General features: G+C 43.2%; 1 protein-coding gene across 1 annotated transcript; it reads right to left on the bottom strand.

The window, feature by feature from the left end:
• Nucleotides 1-389: 389 nt before the first annotated feature.
• On the bottom strand, nucleotides 390-10,041 carry LOC110507973 (myb/SANT-like DNA-binding domain-containing protein 4). The gene is made up of 4 exons (XM_021588401.3): nucleotides 8,179-10,041; nucleotides 7,027-7,585; nucleotides 5,549-5,818; nucleotides 390-4,096 (listed from the first exon to the last, which is right to left on the bottom strand). The coding sequence occupies exons 2-4, from the start codon at nucleotides 7,324-7,326 to the stop codon at nucleotides 3,350-3,352; spliced, it is 1,317 nt and encodes a 438-aa protein (XP_021444076.3). The 5' UTR covers nucleotides 7,327-7,585; nucleotides 8,179-10,041; the 3' UTR covers nucleotides 390-3,349.
• Nucleotides 10,042-16,634: the final 6,593 nt, after the last annotated feature.

Raw genomic sequence — 16,634 nt, 5'->3', positions numbered from 1 at the left:
GATATGATCACCAATATGTCTGTTACTAGACAGATATGAGGAATATTTTCAGCAGCCAAACTGCTGCAATTATTTGGTATTCAGTCTCTCACACATTTTATTGATCATTTATTGAAGACACGTTTCACCAGTAAAAAAGGACCGTTTTATAAAACAGAATTTGATGTAGACGGATAAACCAGTCAGCAGCTGAAACACATCCTTTCATATAGTCTTTCCTTGCAGAAACAGACAGAACATCCCAAAGCAGAAAACCCCCTAGTCTTTGTGAGTTGAACTGCCTGCTGTGTTTGTGAGAGATGGAGGTGTATCAGCTGATTTAAGTGTGAATGTGGGTTCACACCAGATGTATTCATAAAAACAGGCAGAATTCAAAATAAATAACACTATTCATTTATATCCTTTATTGTGAGTCTTAAAGGCAATGCAGAAAGCATATAGGCAACATTATCCTTTTCTCATCTCTTAAAATAGACAGAACCTGCAGAGATATTCAACTCTTTCCTTGGATGACTCAGCTAATATAGAACATTCCACCATAGTACTAAACCACAAACTCACAATCAAAATAGCACCATTAAAAAAGACAAAAGGTTTGGTAAAATGAAAGTAAAATCTCTGTAAAGCCTTACATGACATTGGTTTGAGTCACATACAGTAGTATACTGTAGAGCATTCTGTACTTTGAGTTTACAGCTACTCTACATTATGTCCCCTTTCTGTGCAGTACATGGACGTTAGTACTGAGCTACACAAAACAACAGTTTCTCCCAGCACACAACCACTCACTTGAAACAAACACACATTGTAGACACCAGTGGAGGCTGCTGAGGGGAGGACTGTTCACAATAACATCTGGAACGGAGTGAATGGAATGGCATCAAACACATGGAAACCACGTGATTGGTGTATTTGAAACCATGCCGCTCCAGCCATTACCATAAGCCTGTCCTACCCAATTAAGGTGCCACCAACCTCCTGTGGTAGACACAGATTATATGTGTTCAATTAACATCTCCTTTGAATTGAAATAATCCATATTTTAACGCAACAAAGTCCACAAGCATAACAGAATGATTGGCAGGGAGATGTTTTAAATGTGATAGGTAGCGGCTCTGAGTGGCAGTTTGAATCTTGATCCCGCCTCTACAGGAAATAAAACTGGATAACATCCTTTTGCCAACAACCTGGAGTAGGATGAAGACGCCCTGTTGATCTAAGGTCAGTTTGATGGTTGTACTGTCTGATTGGTTGAGCTATTCAGCTGTTGTGTATCAAGCTGAACAGTAACAAGCTATTGGAGCGGTCTGAGACAGACAGGAGAGGTGGACCATGGAGGTGACTGCTCATAGAGGCTCATACCTGGCCTGTCTACACTGAGATAAAGACCACACTGCTCCCCACTTCTTTGACCTTTCTTCCAGGCACTTCTCTCGTAGATATCCCTTAATGCTCATCACACACGCTGCTGTTACTGTTCATTACCTGTCACGTTATTCCTATATGTACATACAGTGGGAAGAAAAAGTAAGTGAACCCTTTAGAATTACCTGGATTTCTGCATAAATGGGTCATAAAATGTGATCTGATCTTCATCTAAGTCACAACAATAGACACAGTCTGCTTGAACTCATAAACACACAAACAATTATATGTGTTCATGTCTTTATTGAACACACCGTGTAAACATTCTCAGTGCAGGGTGGGAAAAGTATATGAACCCTTGGATTTAATAACTGACTGACCCTCCTTTGGCAGCAATAACCTCAACCAAACGTTTTCTGTAGTTGCGGATCAGACCTGCACAACGGTCAAGAGGAATTTTGGACCATTCCTCCTTACAAAACTGTTTCATATCAGCAATATTCTTGGGATGCCTGGTGTGAACCGCTCTCGAGGTCATGCCACAGTATCTCAAATCGGGTTGTGGTCAGGACTGACTGGGCCACTCCAGAAGGTGTATTTTCTTCTGTTGAAGCCATTCTGTTGTTGATTTACTTCTGTGTTTTGGGTCGTTGTCCTGTTGCATCACCTAACTTCTATTGAGCTTCAATTGGTGGACAGATTTGCCTTACATTCTCCTGCAAAATGTCTTGATAAACTTGGGAATAAATTTTTCCATCAATGATAGCAAGCTGCCCAGGCCCTGAGGCAGCAAAGCAGCCCCAAACCATGATGCTCCCTCCACCATACTTTACAGTGGGGATGAGGTTTTGATGTTGGTGTGCTGTGTTTTTCTTCTCCACACATAGTGTTGTGTGTTCCTTCCAAACAAGTCAACTGTGGTTTCATCTGTCCACAGAATATTTTGCCAGTAGCACTGTGGAACATCCAGGTGATCTTTTGTGAACTTCAGATGTACAGCAATGTTTTTTTTGGACAGCAGTGGCTTCTTCCATGGTGTCCTCCCATGAACACCATTCTTGTTTACTGTTTTACGTATTGTAGACCCATCAGAGACGTTAGCATCTTCCAGAGATTTCTGTAAGTCTTAGCTAACACTCCAGGATTCTCCTTAACCTCATTGAGCATTCTGCGCTGTACTCTTGCAGTCATCTTTGCAGGACGGACACTCCTAGGGAGAGTAGCAACAGTGCTGACATTTCTCAATTTCTAGACAATTTGTCTTACCGTGGACTGACTTTTAGAGATACTTTTGTAACCGTTTCCAGCTTCATGCAAGGCAACAATTCTTAATGTTAGGTCTTCTGAGATCTCTTTTGTTTGAGGCATGGTTCAAATCAGGCAATGCTTCTTGTGAATAGCAAACTAATGTTGTGAGTGTTTATGGGGCAGGGCAGCTCTAACCAACATCTCCAATCTCGTCTCATTGATTCAACTCCAGGTTAATTGACCCCTGACTCCAATTAGCTTTTGGAGAAGTCATTAGTCTAGAGGTTCACATACTTTTTCCAACCTACACTGAATGTTTAACTGATCTATTCAATAAAGACAAGACAAATACAATCATTTGTATGTTATTAGTTTAAGCAGACTGTTTGTCTATTGATGTGACTTACTGTAGATGAAGATCAGATCAAATTTTATGTCTAACTTATGCAGAGATCCAGGTAATTCCAAAGGGTTCACATACTTTTTCTTGCCACTGTATGTACCTCAATTACCTTGTACCCCTACACATCAAATTGGTACTGGTACCCCATGTATATTACAAAGCTTTTCATTTCTAATTATGTATCTATTATTATCATCATCATCTTTCAACCATTTCTCTATTTCCTCTCTACATTATTGGGAACGGCCCATAAGCATTTCACTGTTAGTCCACACCTGTTGTTTACGAAGCATGAGACCAAATGTTATTTGATGCAATCCTATCCTCCCTCTCTCAATGACCCTGGTCCTGGTGATGCTGCATTCTCTCCACCTCTAGTCTCTCCCGCTCTATCTGCAGTCGTCCAGACTCAAACTTAAAGAACTGCAGCCTCTCCTTCTCTAACTGCAGTCGCTCCTTCTCCAGGCTCAGTCTCTCACCCTCCAGATCTATCATAGAAAGCCGGGGTTTATTCTCATTTCTCTCATTCTGTCCATCCACAGCAGAGGAAGAGGATGTGGTAGGAGTGGAGGAGGAGGGAGGGCCTTGCTGGGGGGGAGCAGAAGCCCGTTCTGATTGGTTCATGAGCAACAGCCTAAGTCTCTCCTTCTCCAGCTGCAATCTCTCTTTCTCCAGTTGCAATCTCTCCCTCTCCACCTCCGACTGACTCAGTCTCTCCTTCTCCAGTAGGAGTCTCTCTCTCTCCACCGCTAGCCGCTCCGTTTCCACAGCCACACGCTGCTTCTCCAGTTCCACACGCTGCTTCTCCAAACCAACCAGAAGTCCCGTACTCTCGTGATTGGCCAGTCCTAACCCAGCAAAGCCCATTCCGCCCAGTGAGAGGTCCCGATTTATTGAGGTCGCCGTCCCCTGTGAGGCACTGAGCATTCCAAACTCATCAATGTGTGAGAAGACTTCCGGGATACGTACATCGCGCTCTCCCATGTCGGGTAGGAGGGAGGGGAAACAATCTTCTTCATCATCGGCATCATCATCATCCTCCTCCTCCTCTACCTCACCATCTCCGCTATCACCCTCCAGCTGACAGAGAGAAAGGAACACAGAGACAGAGGGATTCTGATCATTAATATACTGATTAACGCAATATATACATGCTGACACTCACACTAGTGATGCGCGGGTCAGCTGTTTGTTCACAATTGCTAATAACCCAATCCGCAACAGCCCGAGTATATGTACCTCCCGATGTATATAAATACCTCCCTACTCTTCTACATTTGCACACACTGTTTATAGATTATTTCTATTGACTGTACGTTTGGTTATGTGTAACTCTGTTGTAGTTTTTGTCGCACTGCTTTGCTTTATCTTGGCCAGGTCACAGTTGTAAATGAGAACTTGTTCTCAACTGGCCTACCTGGTTAAATAAAGGTGAAATAAAAATATATAAAAATGTGATAAAGTGAAAATCTGAGGCCCACACCGACCCGCAATATAGAAAATGCTCTGTACAGTCAGATGGCGGAACAATTTTTTGACAGGCCTAGAAGACTAAATAAAGCCTTGCTCACCAGAATGTCGTCATAAATCGATAGAATGGATGTGTCAATCTAGTTGATGTCTGTAAAGTTTGTTCTCCCTTCACTATTTCATCAAGACTTTTAGGGACGGGGAGAAAACGCAGCATTTCCAAATGACATCAGTTTGACCGTTTTTTAAGGAAATTAAAAGCTGTTAAAAATGACCCAACATGTTTTTGATAAGGTTTCAGTTCGGCTTGGATGCATATTTTATGTGATTAAAATACTATCAGCTTTTATGATGCTGATAAAGATAGCAACGCCACCTATACAGATAGTCCCTAACAGTGCATTCGTTTTCTCAAGTTCCTGAAATAAATGATAGTTAATCCACTCCTGTTCCGAAGTTTACTGCGAGAAATGCTTAATTCTGCACCAGTTAATATTATTAGGCTTTATGAGAAGTTATAGACCTACAGTCAGTGTCCAGATTTAAATAATGGCTACTATTCCATTGAACCCATCCGAACATTACAGTTCACTTGACATGACATTTTGAAGGCCCTGTCTTGCAACTGTTGAATTTGTATAGTGACCACAATCACACTGGCAACTGCCATCATCCTCTTTTACCACTGAACCAAATCTATTAAAACATATTTAAAAAATGGAATACTGCCCTGCCTTCGATTTATTTTTCAACTCTCCATTTCGCAGCTTTTCCTCTTATTGAATTAAACTTAGACATGGTCTTTTTTGCCTCAGCGGACAGATGTTAACTATCTCTGCCCAAGTTCCCAAAAGCATTTGGTGTGTATTTGGCATGCTACAGTTAGACCCTAAAGCTTTGGCTACGCACTAACGCCAGATAAAAATGATAGAAAAACCTACAATATAGCTTATGAATATGAATTTCACAAGAAATCTACATTTACAGATTATTATTATTTTTACATTGTTTTCCCTTTATTCAACCAACAAATCACTAATGCACACACAAAGAGATCCTCACCCTGTATCCATTGACCTCCTCCTCCATCTTAATCCCTGTAGACATTGCGTGTCTTCTGGGCTCTCCAAGATCCGCCAGGTCCTGCCAGTCGCACTGGGACTCCTTGGGAAAGCTAGAGAGGTCGAGCGACTGGTCCCTTGAGCCCAGTGAGGCGTTGTGTTCAGGGGAGGACGGATCATACTCTGCCTTCAGCCCTGTGGAGAGAGACAGCTCAGCATGGAGCTGCTTCCTCTTCATTAGCGACCGCCAGTCCAGGTAACGCCGCTTCACCTGGAACCACACACAACCATTAAACAGTGGTGATGTCACAACTCAACATTCATCCGGAAGTATAAGTAAATCTGTACTGGGAAGGAGGATCCCAATGGAACTCCTTCCAGTGAATGGGGCTGAATTAAACTATTGAAATGCAGCCCTTGTATGTAGGATACTTCATGCTATCTTTTCAGTGTTGTGTTCGAGACCACCTAAAGCAAGACCAATTTAAGACCAAGACCGAAGCAAGTCAAGTCAAATTCATGGTGGCGATTTGACCCTCACAATCATGGTCTTGAATTGGACTCACATTTTTGACTGTCTCCGAAAACCTTTCCCCCACTCTTCCCTACCAACAAATCAAGGAATTTCTGACAAGCGCGACAAAGTGTGACAAATATTTTTCAACCAAAGTAAAGGACAGTATATGATTAAAGTAGGAAGCCATGGTTTCAATAGGCGATAAAATACTAATTTGTCATTTAAGGAGAGTGGATATTTCGGCTTGCAAAGCGGGTTTATGTGCTGACTGGATGGGAGCTGACAATATTTCATTGTTTTACTCCACTGATCTCTGGAAGAAATGACCTCACTGTCCGAGACCAAGTCAAAACAGAATACGCCTCCCGGGTGGCGCAGTGGTGCTGTACTGCAGCGCCAGCTGTGCCATCAGTGTCCCTGGGTTCGCGCCCAGGCTCTGTCGTAACCGGCCGCGACCGGGAGGTCCGTGGGGCGACACACAATTGGCCTAGCGTCGCCCGGGTTAGGGAGGGCTTGGTCGGTAGGGGTGTCCTTGTCTCATCGCGCACCAGCGACTCCTGTGGCGGGCTGGGCGCAGTGTGCGCTAACCTAGGTGCACAGTGTTTCCTCCGACACATTGGTGCGGCTGGCTTCCGGGTTGGATGCGCGCTGTGTTAAGAAGCAGTGCGGCTTGGTTGGGTTGTGTATCGGAGGACGCATGACTTTCAACCTTCGTCTCTCCCGAGCCCGTACGGGAGTTGTAGCGATGAGACAAGATAGTAGCTACTACAACAATTGGATACCACAAAATTGGGGAGAAAAAGGGGTAAAAATAAAAAATTAAAAATATATTTAAAAAAACAGTACAAATGTATCTGACACGAGACACTCAATACGCGGTCCAGAGACCGGACTTGAAGACTACAACACCGTCTCTTTTAAAACATAATTTGTCAGTATGGAAGTCCTCTCCTAGCACATACCTCTGAAGATGTGCGTAGCTCGCCCTCTCCCAGTGAGTTGACGCCTCCTGCTACCTCCTCCCAGGCTCGTCTCTTCAGCTCGTTGATGGCGGTGTTCTGCTGGCGGGAGAACAGCACGTCTCGTCTTTTGTGGATCTCCCGGATCAGTGTCTGTGTCTCACGAACGCTGTAGTTACTCTTCCTCTTCCTCTTCAAGTGTTTCATCTGCAGGAAATCCACCCTGGCGGTCAGGAGGGGCGCAGATGGACAGAGAGATGGATCACGGAGGGACGGAGAGACAGAAGTCTTACTGAGGGACATAATTGGGCAGAAGCATGGAGAAGTGTGAAAGAGGGATGGATGGATGAATAGATACAGAGAGAGGGAGAGAGCAGTCAGGCTAGCTTGGACTTCAAGAAGTGAGTGTTGTAGATCGATGGATGAAGGTTGAGAAGAATCCCGCTGTCCTGCCTCAGGTGACACACTCCCTTAGTTCACGCGAAGGCCAGGGTTCACACAGCACAGGTAAGTGTTACAGCAGGTGTGTCCTCAGGCAACCAGAACAGAGCTCAGCTTCCTCCTGAAAGACAAACACAGGAGAGCAACCAGAGAGCGATTAGGTGATAAAAATGGTGGTAAACTTATCTTCAATACAACTCAAAATAGGTATGTTCTGTATCTTTATCTGTCACAGGACAAACACATGCTTTGACAGACCCAATGTGTAAGAAGACTGCTGTGTATTTCACCTGCTGAGTATCCTAGGAACAAAGATGTGCTTGCAGGCAACCATCATTTCAAACCATGCCAGAATCATGTTGTTTTTCATTTATTTGGGGCAACGATTGAATGATGGGGGAACAGCTAGTTATCATAGCTGTCTTCTCTCTCTATTTTCTGAGGTGAGACGGGGATCAGGATAGTCCAAACTGGAACCTATGTAAAACTCAGTGTAGTGCTTTGCGTTATGCTTTGTGTGAAAAGCATCAGCTAGCTTGGTAACGTAGCCTAATCGGCGTTGTTTGTTGATCCGTTAGCTACAGTAGCTAGCTAACATGCACACCATCACGTTTGCACCGTAAAAACTCAAACCTCCACAGATCATTTTTATTAAGCCGAAATGGCAACGCTCGACTACTTAATGCTATATATGATTTTTGTTAAATAACTCACCTTATCAATCGTAGAAAATAAATCAGATGCTCATCAACGCCAAAATCTGAATCAGAACGACACATTGTTGAGACTCGAGGTAAACATCCTTCCCATTGGTCCGTCCTTCCCATTGGTCCGTCCTTTGCCACCACCAATTCTGACGTGTAACGTTCCTTCAGTGGTTCCGGATGTGGCTCCACAAGTCATGTGTTGTTATAGCCAGCTGTCGTGTTCTTGAAGTGAAGCAAACACCGCTGTTCAAGAGGTGACATTCTGCCTTATCAAGCGCTCATGCGTTGCTAGTTAACTATGTTTTTGTGGCATTTACAGTGCTTAAAATGCTGACACACTTGCCTCACAGCTAGCAGTTAGCTAAAATGGCTAGATGCTTCACAGAAGCTGTCAGTGCTAGCCAAATGCTTTACGAGAGGTGACGTTAGCTAAAAGCGGAACTTCGGTCTACCGGTTCTTCACTGAAACTGGCACTCCGGTGTGACTCGTGGACCCAGTCCGAGTGGTTGCTGGCAGCCCCGTGTGTGCAGCGCAAGGAGAAAGAGAATCGGACAGTTAATGTTTGCCAAACCATCCATTGTTCGTTGAATGTGTTATTCCAATAGAAAGTAATAACTTGCCATGTTCTCCCTTGATTATCTTGTTTCGTCTATGGTATATTGGCTTTCGCAACAATTGGATGTGCATTCCGCCATCTACTGTGCGGGTGGATAATAAGGATCCGCGAAAAATGTAATAATGTGGGTAAAAATAAAATATCATACAAACTATCAAAAATAAATGAACTAAACAAAATTAGCCTACTTTTCTGTAAAAAAATATAATTCTAATCAGGTTCCTACACATCACTGTAGTTATAAATGCCACAAAATCCACCTTCACAATGAGTGTGCCCAGAACACTTGATTGGCTTAAAACACTAACTGGTTTCAATGCATCCACTGCCACATCTTCAACACTGTGGCCTATTGACGCTTCAACTCTTCACTGTCTCCTCATAGGAAATCCGCTGCACAGCCCTGATCCTCAACGCTTTGATCTCCTTCACTCAAGGAAGTCCGGAGTATGATCCCCACTACAGTTGCAACATTTTCCATTCACATATTCTTCAATTCCAAACTTATCCTGTCGACAAACATTTGACCATATCCTTTACAATTCCCACAATGTCATGGTTTGGACACAAATGCTCTCACTGCATACCTCATATCCAAGCTTCACATATTCAGGTAGAGTCTCCTCAAACAACAATAATATCCACAGGCTCTTCTCCTTCCTCCCATTCACCATACGGATCAGGCAATTTGAACTGACCACTCCTGAGATTTTCTGACTAAGGTACTCGTCATCTATATCCATCGAGACTCCAGCTATAACTAATTCGGCTGGCACCCTGCTCTAAAGATCAATACAGGTTACTTCTGACGTGGACAATTTTGCCACCTCCAGTGCATGCTTCTGTTCTTCATCCACACAATTGACCAAAACAAGCTTGCTTCTTGTCACCTTGATTGAATCAACCTTTCCCACTGCTTTCTTCACAGTCCTCGATATTACAAATGGATTTCCTAAATGAATTTCCTTGTCTAAAAAACACAGTCCAATAAGAAATGCATTATTGGACCGGTCCTTGTCTTCTACTACAACGTTTGCTTGTTTTGTTCCATTCTATTTTCCATTCATTATCACACACTTCACTTGCCACACTTTAAGATTTAAGCAGTCTGCATTTCCTCCCACGAGCACACCGCCATCACCTTCTCCCAAATCCCCCTTTAAAATCACCAAATACCCTTCAAATAAGCCTAGACCTCTTCATCTGAAAGGGTGGAGCGCTCTACGTAGCCTCATTTCCTGGAGGGAAAGACTAAGGATGGCGACGCAGAGCGAGAGATAAAGCACACACTTATCTCCCACATTGCCCCATCAAAAATATTTATTTCAAGTGTCCTGCAGTTCCGTTCTTCACCACACGATGCCACTGTTGTCTTTCCTATTCCATGAGAGTGGTTTGGCAGTGCTCTATCACAGGGATTTCCTGCCGATTTCCGTTCCATCTGTGTGTTTAAAAATAGTTGGAGGAGAGAAAGTGATGATCCCAAACAAAGTAGGTGTGTCAGTGTGTTGCTTTTCTCTCCATTTCATTTCAATCTCTCCTCCCTCAACTGTTTCCTTACTGTCAGAGCTCAAACCCTCAGGTTTGTGTGTGTATTTTATTATAAATCTGTCTCTCCATCCCTCTGTCTCCACGTAGCAGTTCTGTCCCAGAGTATTTATGTATAATGACGAGGCAGTTTACGGAGTGGTGTGTTATCCACAAAGCAGGATCGGGATGGGAGCAACTGACCATGTTCTACAGTGCCTTGCGAAAGTATTCGGCCCCCTTGAACTTTGCGACCTTTTGCCACATTTCAGGCTTCAAACATAAAGATATAAAACTGTATTTTTTTGTGAAGAATCAACAACAAGTGGGACACAATCATGAAGTGGAACAACATTTATTGGATATTTCAAACTTTTTTAACAAATCAAAAACTGAAAAATTGGGCGTGCAAAATTATTCAGCCCCTTTACTTTCAGTGCAGCAAACTCTCTCCAGAAGTTCAGTGAGGATCTCTGAATGATCCAATGTTGACCTAAATGACTAATGATGATAAATACAATCCACCTGTGTGTAATCAAGTCTCCGTATAAATGCACCTGCACTGTGATAGTCTCAGAGGTCCGTCAAAAGCGCAGAGAGCATCATGAAGAACAAGGAACACACCTGGCAGGTCCGAGATACTGTTGTGAAGAAGTTTAAAGCCGGATTTGGATACAAAAAGATTTCCCAAGCTTTAAACATCCCAAGGAGCACTGTGCAAGCGATAATATTGAAAAGGAAGGAGTATCAGACCACTGCAAATCTACAAAGACCTGGCCGTCTCTCTAAACTTTCAGCTCATACAAGGAGAAGACTGATCAGAGATGCAGCCAAGAGGCCCATGATCACTCTGGATGAACTGCAGAGATCTACAGCTGAGGTGGGAGACTCTGTCCATAGGACAACAATGTATATTGCACAAATCTGGCCTTTATGGAAGAGTGGCAAGAAGAAAGCCATTTCTTAAAGATATCCATAAAAAGTGTTGTTTAAAGTTTGCCACAAGCCACCTGGGAGACACACCAAACATGTGGAAGAAGGTGCTCTGGTCAGATGAAACCAAAATTGAACTTTTTGGCAACAATGCAAAACGTTATGTTTGGCGTAAAAGCAACACAGCTCATCACCCTGAACACACCATCCCCACTGTCAAACATGGTGGTGGCAGCATCATGGTTTGGGCCTGCTTTTCTTCAGCAGGGACAGGGAAGATGGTTAAAATTGATGGGAAGATGGATGGAGCCAAATACAGGACCATTCTGGAAGAAAACCTGATGGAGTCTGCAAAAGACCTGAGACTGGGACGGAGATTTGTCTTCCAACAAGACAATGATCCAAAACATAAAGCAAAATCTACAAGGAATGGTTCAAAAATAAACATATCCAGGTGTTAGAATGGCCAAGTCAAAGTCCAGACCTGAATACAATCGAGAATCTGTGGAGAGAACTGAAAACTGCTGTTCACAAATGCTCTCCATCCAACATCACTGAGCTTGAGCTGTTTTGCAAGGAGGAATGGGAAAAAAATTCAGTCTCTCGATGTGCAAAACTGATAGAGACATACCCCAAGCGACTTACAGCTGTAATCGCAGCAAAAGGTGGCGCTACAAAGTTTTATATCTTTATGTTTGAAGCCTGAAATGTGGCAAAAGGTCGCAAAGTTCAAGGGGGCTGAATACTTTCGCAAGGCACTGTATATACACAGGGTAACCATGGTGATACATACAGTTTAGTCAGCCACCAATTGTGCAAGTTCTCCCACTTAAAAAGATGAGAGAGGCCTGTAATTTTTATCATTGGTACACTTCAACTATGACAGACAAAATTAGAAAAAAAATCCAGAAAATCACTTTGTAGGATTTTTATGAATTTATTTGCAAATTATGGTGGAAAATAAGTACTTGGTCACCTACAAACAAGCAAGATTTCTGGCTCTCACAGACCTGTAACTTCTTTTAAGAGGCTCCTCTGTCCTCCACTCATTACCTATTAATGGCACCTGTTTGAACTTGTTATCAGTATAAAAGACACCTGTCCACAACCTCAAACAGTCACACTCCAAACTCCACTATGGCCAAGACCAAAGAGCTGTCAAAGGACACCAGAAACAAAATTGTAGACCTGCACCAGGCTGGGAAGACTGAATCTGCAATAGGTAAGCAGCTTGGTTTGAAGAAATCAACTGTGGGAGCAATTATTAGGAAATGGAAGACATACAAGACTACTGATAATCTCCCTCGATCTGGGGCTCCACACAAGATCTCACCCCGTGGGGTCAAAATGATCACAAGAACGGTGAGCAAATCCCATTTGCAAATAAATTCATAAAAAATCCTACAATGTGATTTTCTGGATTTTTTTTTCTCATTTTGTCTGTCATAGTTGAAGTGTACCTATGTTGAAAATTACAGGCCTCTCTCATCTTTTTTAAGTGGGAGAACTTGCACAATTGGTGGCTGACTAAATACTTTTTTGCCCCACTGTACATCACTCTCACATCCATGGTGATTGTCACGTTCTGACCTTTATTTCCTTTGTGTTGTATTTATTTAGTATGGTCAGGGCGTGAGTTGGGTGGGCAGTCTATGTTTGTTTTTCTATGTTTTGGGGCATTTCTATGTTTTCGGCCTAGTATGGTTCTCAATCAGAGGCAGGTGTCATTAGTTGTCTCTGATTGAGAATCATACTTAGGTAGCCTGGGTTGCACTGTTTGTTTGTGGGTGATTGTCTATGTTAGTGGCTTGTTTCAGCACAGGTCTCGTTTTGTAGCGTCACGGTCGAATTTGGGTTATTGTTTTTGTTACTCTCTTGTATAGTGTTCAGTCTTTCTTTATTAAAGATTTTACCATGGACACTTACCACGCCGCATATTGGTCCTCTGATCCATCTCGCCTCTCCTCTTCAGACGAAGAGGAGGACGACCGTGACAGTGATATATAATACACATGCTAGACTTGCACACTGACTCATAGACATCACATGCAGGAGCAGGAACCTCCCCCACACACGCACAGTCACACACTCAAACCCACATTAATTGATTGTGGACTACAGGAAAAAGAGGACCGAGCATTCTCATCGACGGGGCAGTAGTGAAGCAGGTTGAGAGCTTCAAGTTCCTTGGTATCCACATCAACAACAAACTAGAATGGTCCAAACACACCAAGACAGTCATGAAGAGGGCACGACAAAGCCTATTCCCCCTCAGGAAACTAAAAAGATTTGGCATGGGTCCTGAGATCCTCAAAATGTTCTACAGCTGCAACATTGAGAGCTTCCTGACTGGTTGCATCACTGCCTGGTACGGCAATTGCTCGGCCTCCGACCGCAAGGCACTAGAGAGGGTAGTGCGTACGGGCCAGTACATCACCGGGGCTAAGCTGCCTGCCATGCAGGACCTCTACACCAGGCGGTGTCAGAGGAAGGACCTACAAATTGTCAAAGGCCCCAGCCACCCCAGTTATACACTGTTCTCTCTACTACCGCATGACAAGCAGTACCGGAGTGCCAAGTCTAGGACAAAAAGGCTTCTCAACAGCTTTTACCCCCAAGCCATAAGACTCCTGAACATCTAATCAAACGGCTACCCGGACTGTTTGCATTGTGTGCCCCCACAACCCCTATTTTTACACTGCTGCTACTCTCTGTTTATCACATATGCATAGTCACATTAACTATACATTCATGTACATACTACATCAATCGGCCGACCAACCAGTGCTCCCGCACATTGGCTAACCGGGCTATCTGCATTGTGTCCCACCAACCCCTCTTTTACGGTGCTGCTACTCTCTTTTTATCATATATGCATAGTCACTTTAACCATATCTTCATGTAAATGCTACCTCAATCACCCTGACTAACCGGTGTCTGTATGTAGCCTCTCTACTGTTATAGCCTGTATTTTTACTGTTGTTTTATTTCTTTACTTTCCTATTGTTCACCTAATACCTTTTTTGCACTATTGGTTAGAGCCTGTAAGTAAGCATTTCACTGTAAGGTTGTACCTGTTGTATTTGGCACACGTTGTAAATAAACTTTGATTTGATTTGATAATTAGGCTGCTCAGTCGAAATGTCAGATTGACAGAGCGGCACAAGGACATCAAGTACTGATATCATCGCTGTTGACTAATCTTAGAGCTTTCCTGTTGCCATAGTGACATAACTTGTAATTCTGTTACTGTGGATTGCCTTCATGTAACAAGGTTTGTTTGACTTCAGAGACGCATCCACACACACTCAAAGTCCCTCACACACACAGAACCCTGTGTCAATGTCTGCACTACAGAGATCCATCCACACCCTCACAAATAGAACCCTGTATCAATGTCTGGACTACAGAGATCCATCCACACCCTCACAAATAGAACCCTGTATGAATGTCTGGACTACAGAGATCCATCCAAACCCTCACAAATAGAACCCTGTATCAATGTCTGGACAATGTACACACACATCATGATCATCACACACACAACCCTGTGTCATTGCCTGGGACAGAGGAAGTGTTCAGCCTGATAAGTGATGATTTTGAATGCCTTATGGGTAGACCAATGGCTGTTCACCATTAAAATGATTACTCTGTACATGCAGTGCCTTCAGAAATAATGCATTTTGTTGTTACAGCCTGAATTCAAAATTGATTAAAAAAAACAAAATCTCACCCGTCTACACACAATACCCCATAATGACAAAGTGAAAACATGTTTTTAGAAATGTTGGCAAATTTATTGAAAATGAAATACAGAAATAACTCATTTACATACAGTTGAAGGCGGAAGTTTACATACACTTATAGTGGGGAGAACAAGTATTTCATACACTGCCAATTTTGCAGGTTTTCCTACTTACAAAGCATGTAGAGGTCTGTAATTTTTATCATAGGTACACTTCAACTGTGAGAGACGGAAAACAAAAATCCAGAAAATCACATTGTATGATTTTTAAGTAATTAATTGGCATTTTATTGCATGACATAAGTATTTGATCACCTACCAACCAGTAAGAATTCCGGCTCTCACAGACCTGTTAGTTTTTCTTTAAAAATCCCTCCTGTTCTCCACTCATTACCTGTATTAACTGCACCTGTTTGAACTCGTTACCTGTATAAAAGACACCTGTCCACACACTCAATCAAACAGACTCCAATCTCTCCACAATAGCCAAGCCTTGTAAGGACATCAGGGATAAAATTGTAGACCTGCACAAGGCTGGGATGGGCTACAGGACAATAGGCAAGCAGCTTGGTGAGAAGGCAACAACTGTTTGCGCAATTATTAGAAAATGGAAGAAGTTCAAGTTGACGGTCAATCACCCTCGGTCTGCGGCTCCATGCAAGATCTCACCTCGTGGGGCATCAATGATCATGAGGAAGGTGAGGGATCAGCCCAGAACTACACGGCAGGACCTGGTCAATGACCTGAAGAGAGCCGGGACCACAGTCTAAAAGAAAACCATTAGTAACACACTACGCCGTCATGGATTAAAATCCTGCAGCGCACGCAAGGTCCCCCTGCTCAAGCCAGCACATGTCCAGGCCCTTCTGAAGTTTGCCAATGACCATCTGGATGATCCAGAAGAGGAATGGGAGAAGGTCATGTGGTCTGATGAGACAAAATTAGAGCTTTTTTGGTATAAACTCCACTCGCCGTGTTTGGAGGAAGAAGAAGGATGAGTACAACCCCAAGGACACCATCCCAGCCGTGAAGCATGGAGGTGGAAACATCATTCTTTGGGGATGCTTTTCTGAAAAGGGGACAGGACGACTGCACCGTATTGAGGGGAGGATGGATGGGGCCATGTATCGCAAGATCTTGGCCAACAACCTCCTTCCCTCAGTAAGAGCATTGAAGATGGGTCGTGGCTGGGTCTTCCAGCAACAACGACCCGAAACACACAGCCAGGGCAACTAAGGAGTGGCTCCGTAAGAAGCATCTCATGGTCCTGGAGTGGCCTAGCCAGTCTCCAGACCTGAACCCAATAGAAAGTCTTTGGAGGGAGCTGGAAGTCCGTATTGCCCAGCGACAGCCCCGAAACCTGAAGGATCTGGAGAAGGTCTGTATGGAGGAGTGGGCCAAAATCCCTGCTGCAGTGTGTGCAAACCTGGTCAAGAACTACAGGAAACGTATGATCTCTGTAATTGCAAACAAAGGTTTGTGTACCAAATATTAAGTTCTGCTTTTCTAATGTATCAAATACTTATGTCATGCAATAAAATGCTAATATATTACAAATATATTAAATTATTATATTAAAAATCATACAATGTGATTTTCTGGATTTTTGTTTTAGATGCCGTCTCTCACAGTTGAAGTGTA

Source organism: Oncorhynchus mykiss, chromosome 27, assembly GCF_057628025.1.
Source record: "Oncorhynchus mykiss isolate SJ-2025 chromosome 27, ASM5762802v1, whole genome shotgun sequence".
Taxonomy (NCBI): domain Eukaryota; kingdom Metazoa; phylum Chordata; class Actinopteri; order Salmoniformes; family Salmonidae; genus Oncorhynchus; species Oncorhynchus mykiss.
Note: the sequence above shows the minus strand (reverse complement) of the source record. Positions and strands in the feature narration are given on the sequence as shown.

Coding starts and splice junctions, on each gene's coding strand:
- LOC110507973 (XM_021588401.3), bottom strand. CDS start 7,326: ATGTCCCTCAGTAAGACTTCTGTCTCTCCGTCCCTCCGTGATCCATCT. Junction 5,819..7,026: donor AGCTACGCACATCTTCAGAG/GTATGTGCTAGG, acceptor GTGTGGTTCCAG/GTGAAGCGGCGTTACCTGGA. Junction 4,097..5,548: donor AGGAGGTCAATGGATACAGG/GTGAGGATCTCT, acceptor TCTCTCTGTCAG/CTGGAGGGTGATAGCGGAGA.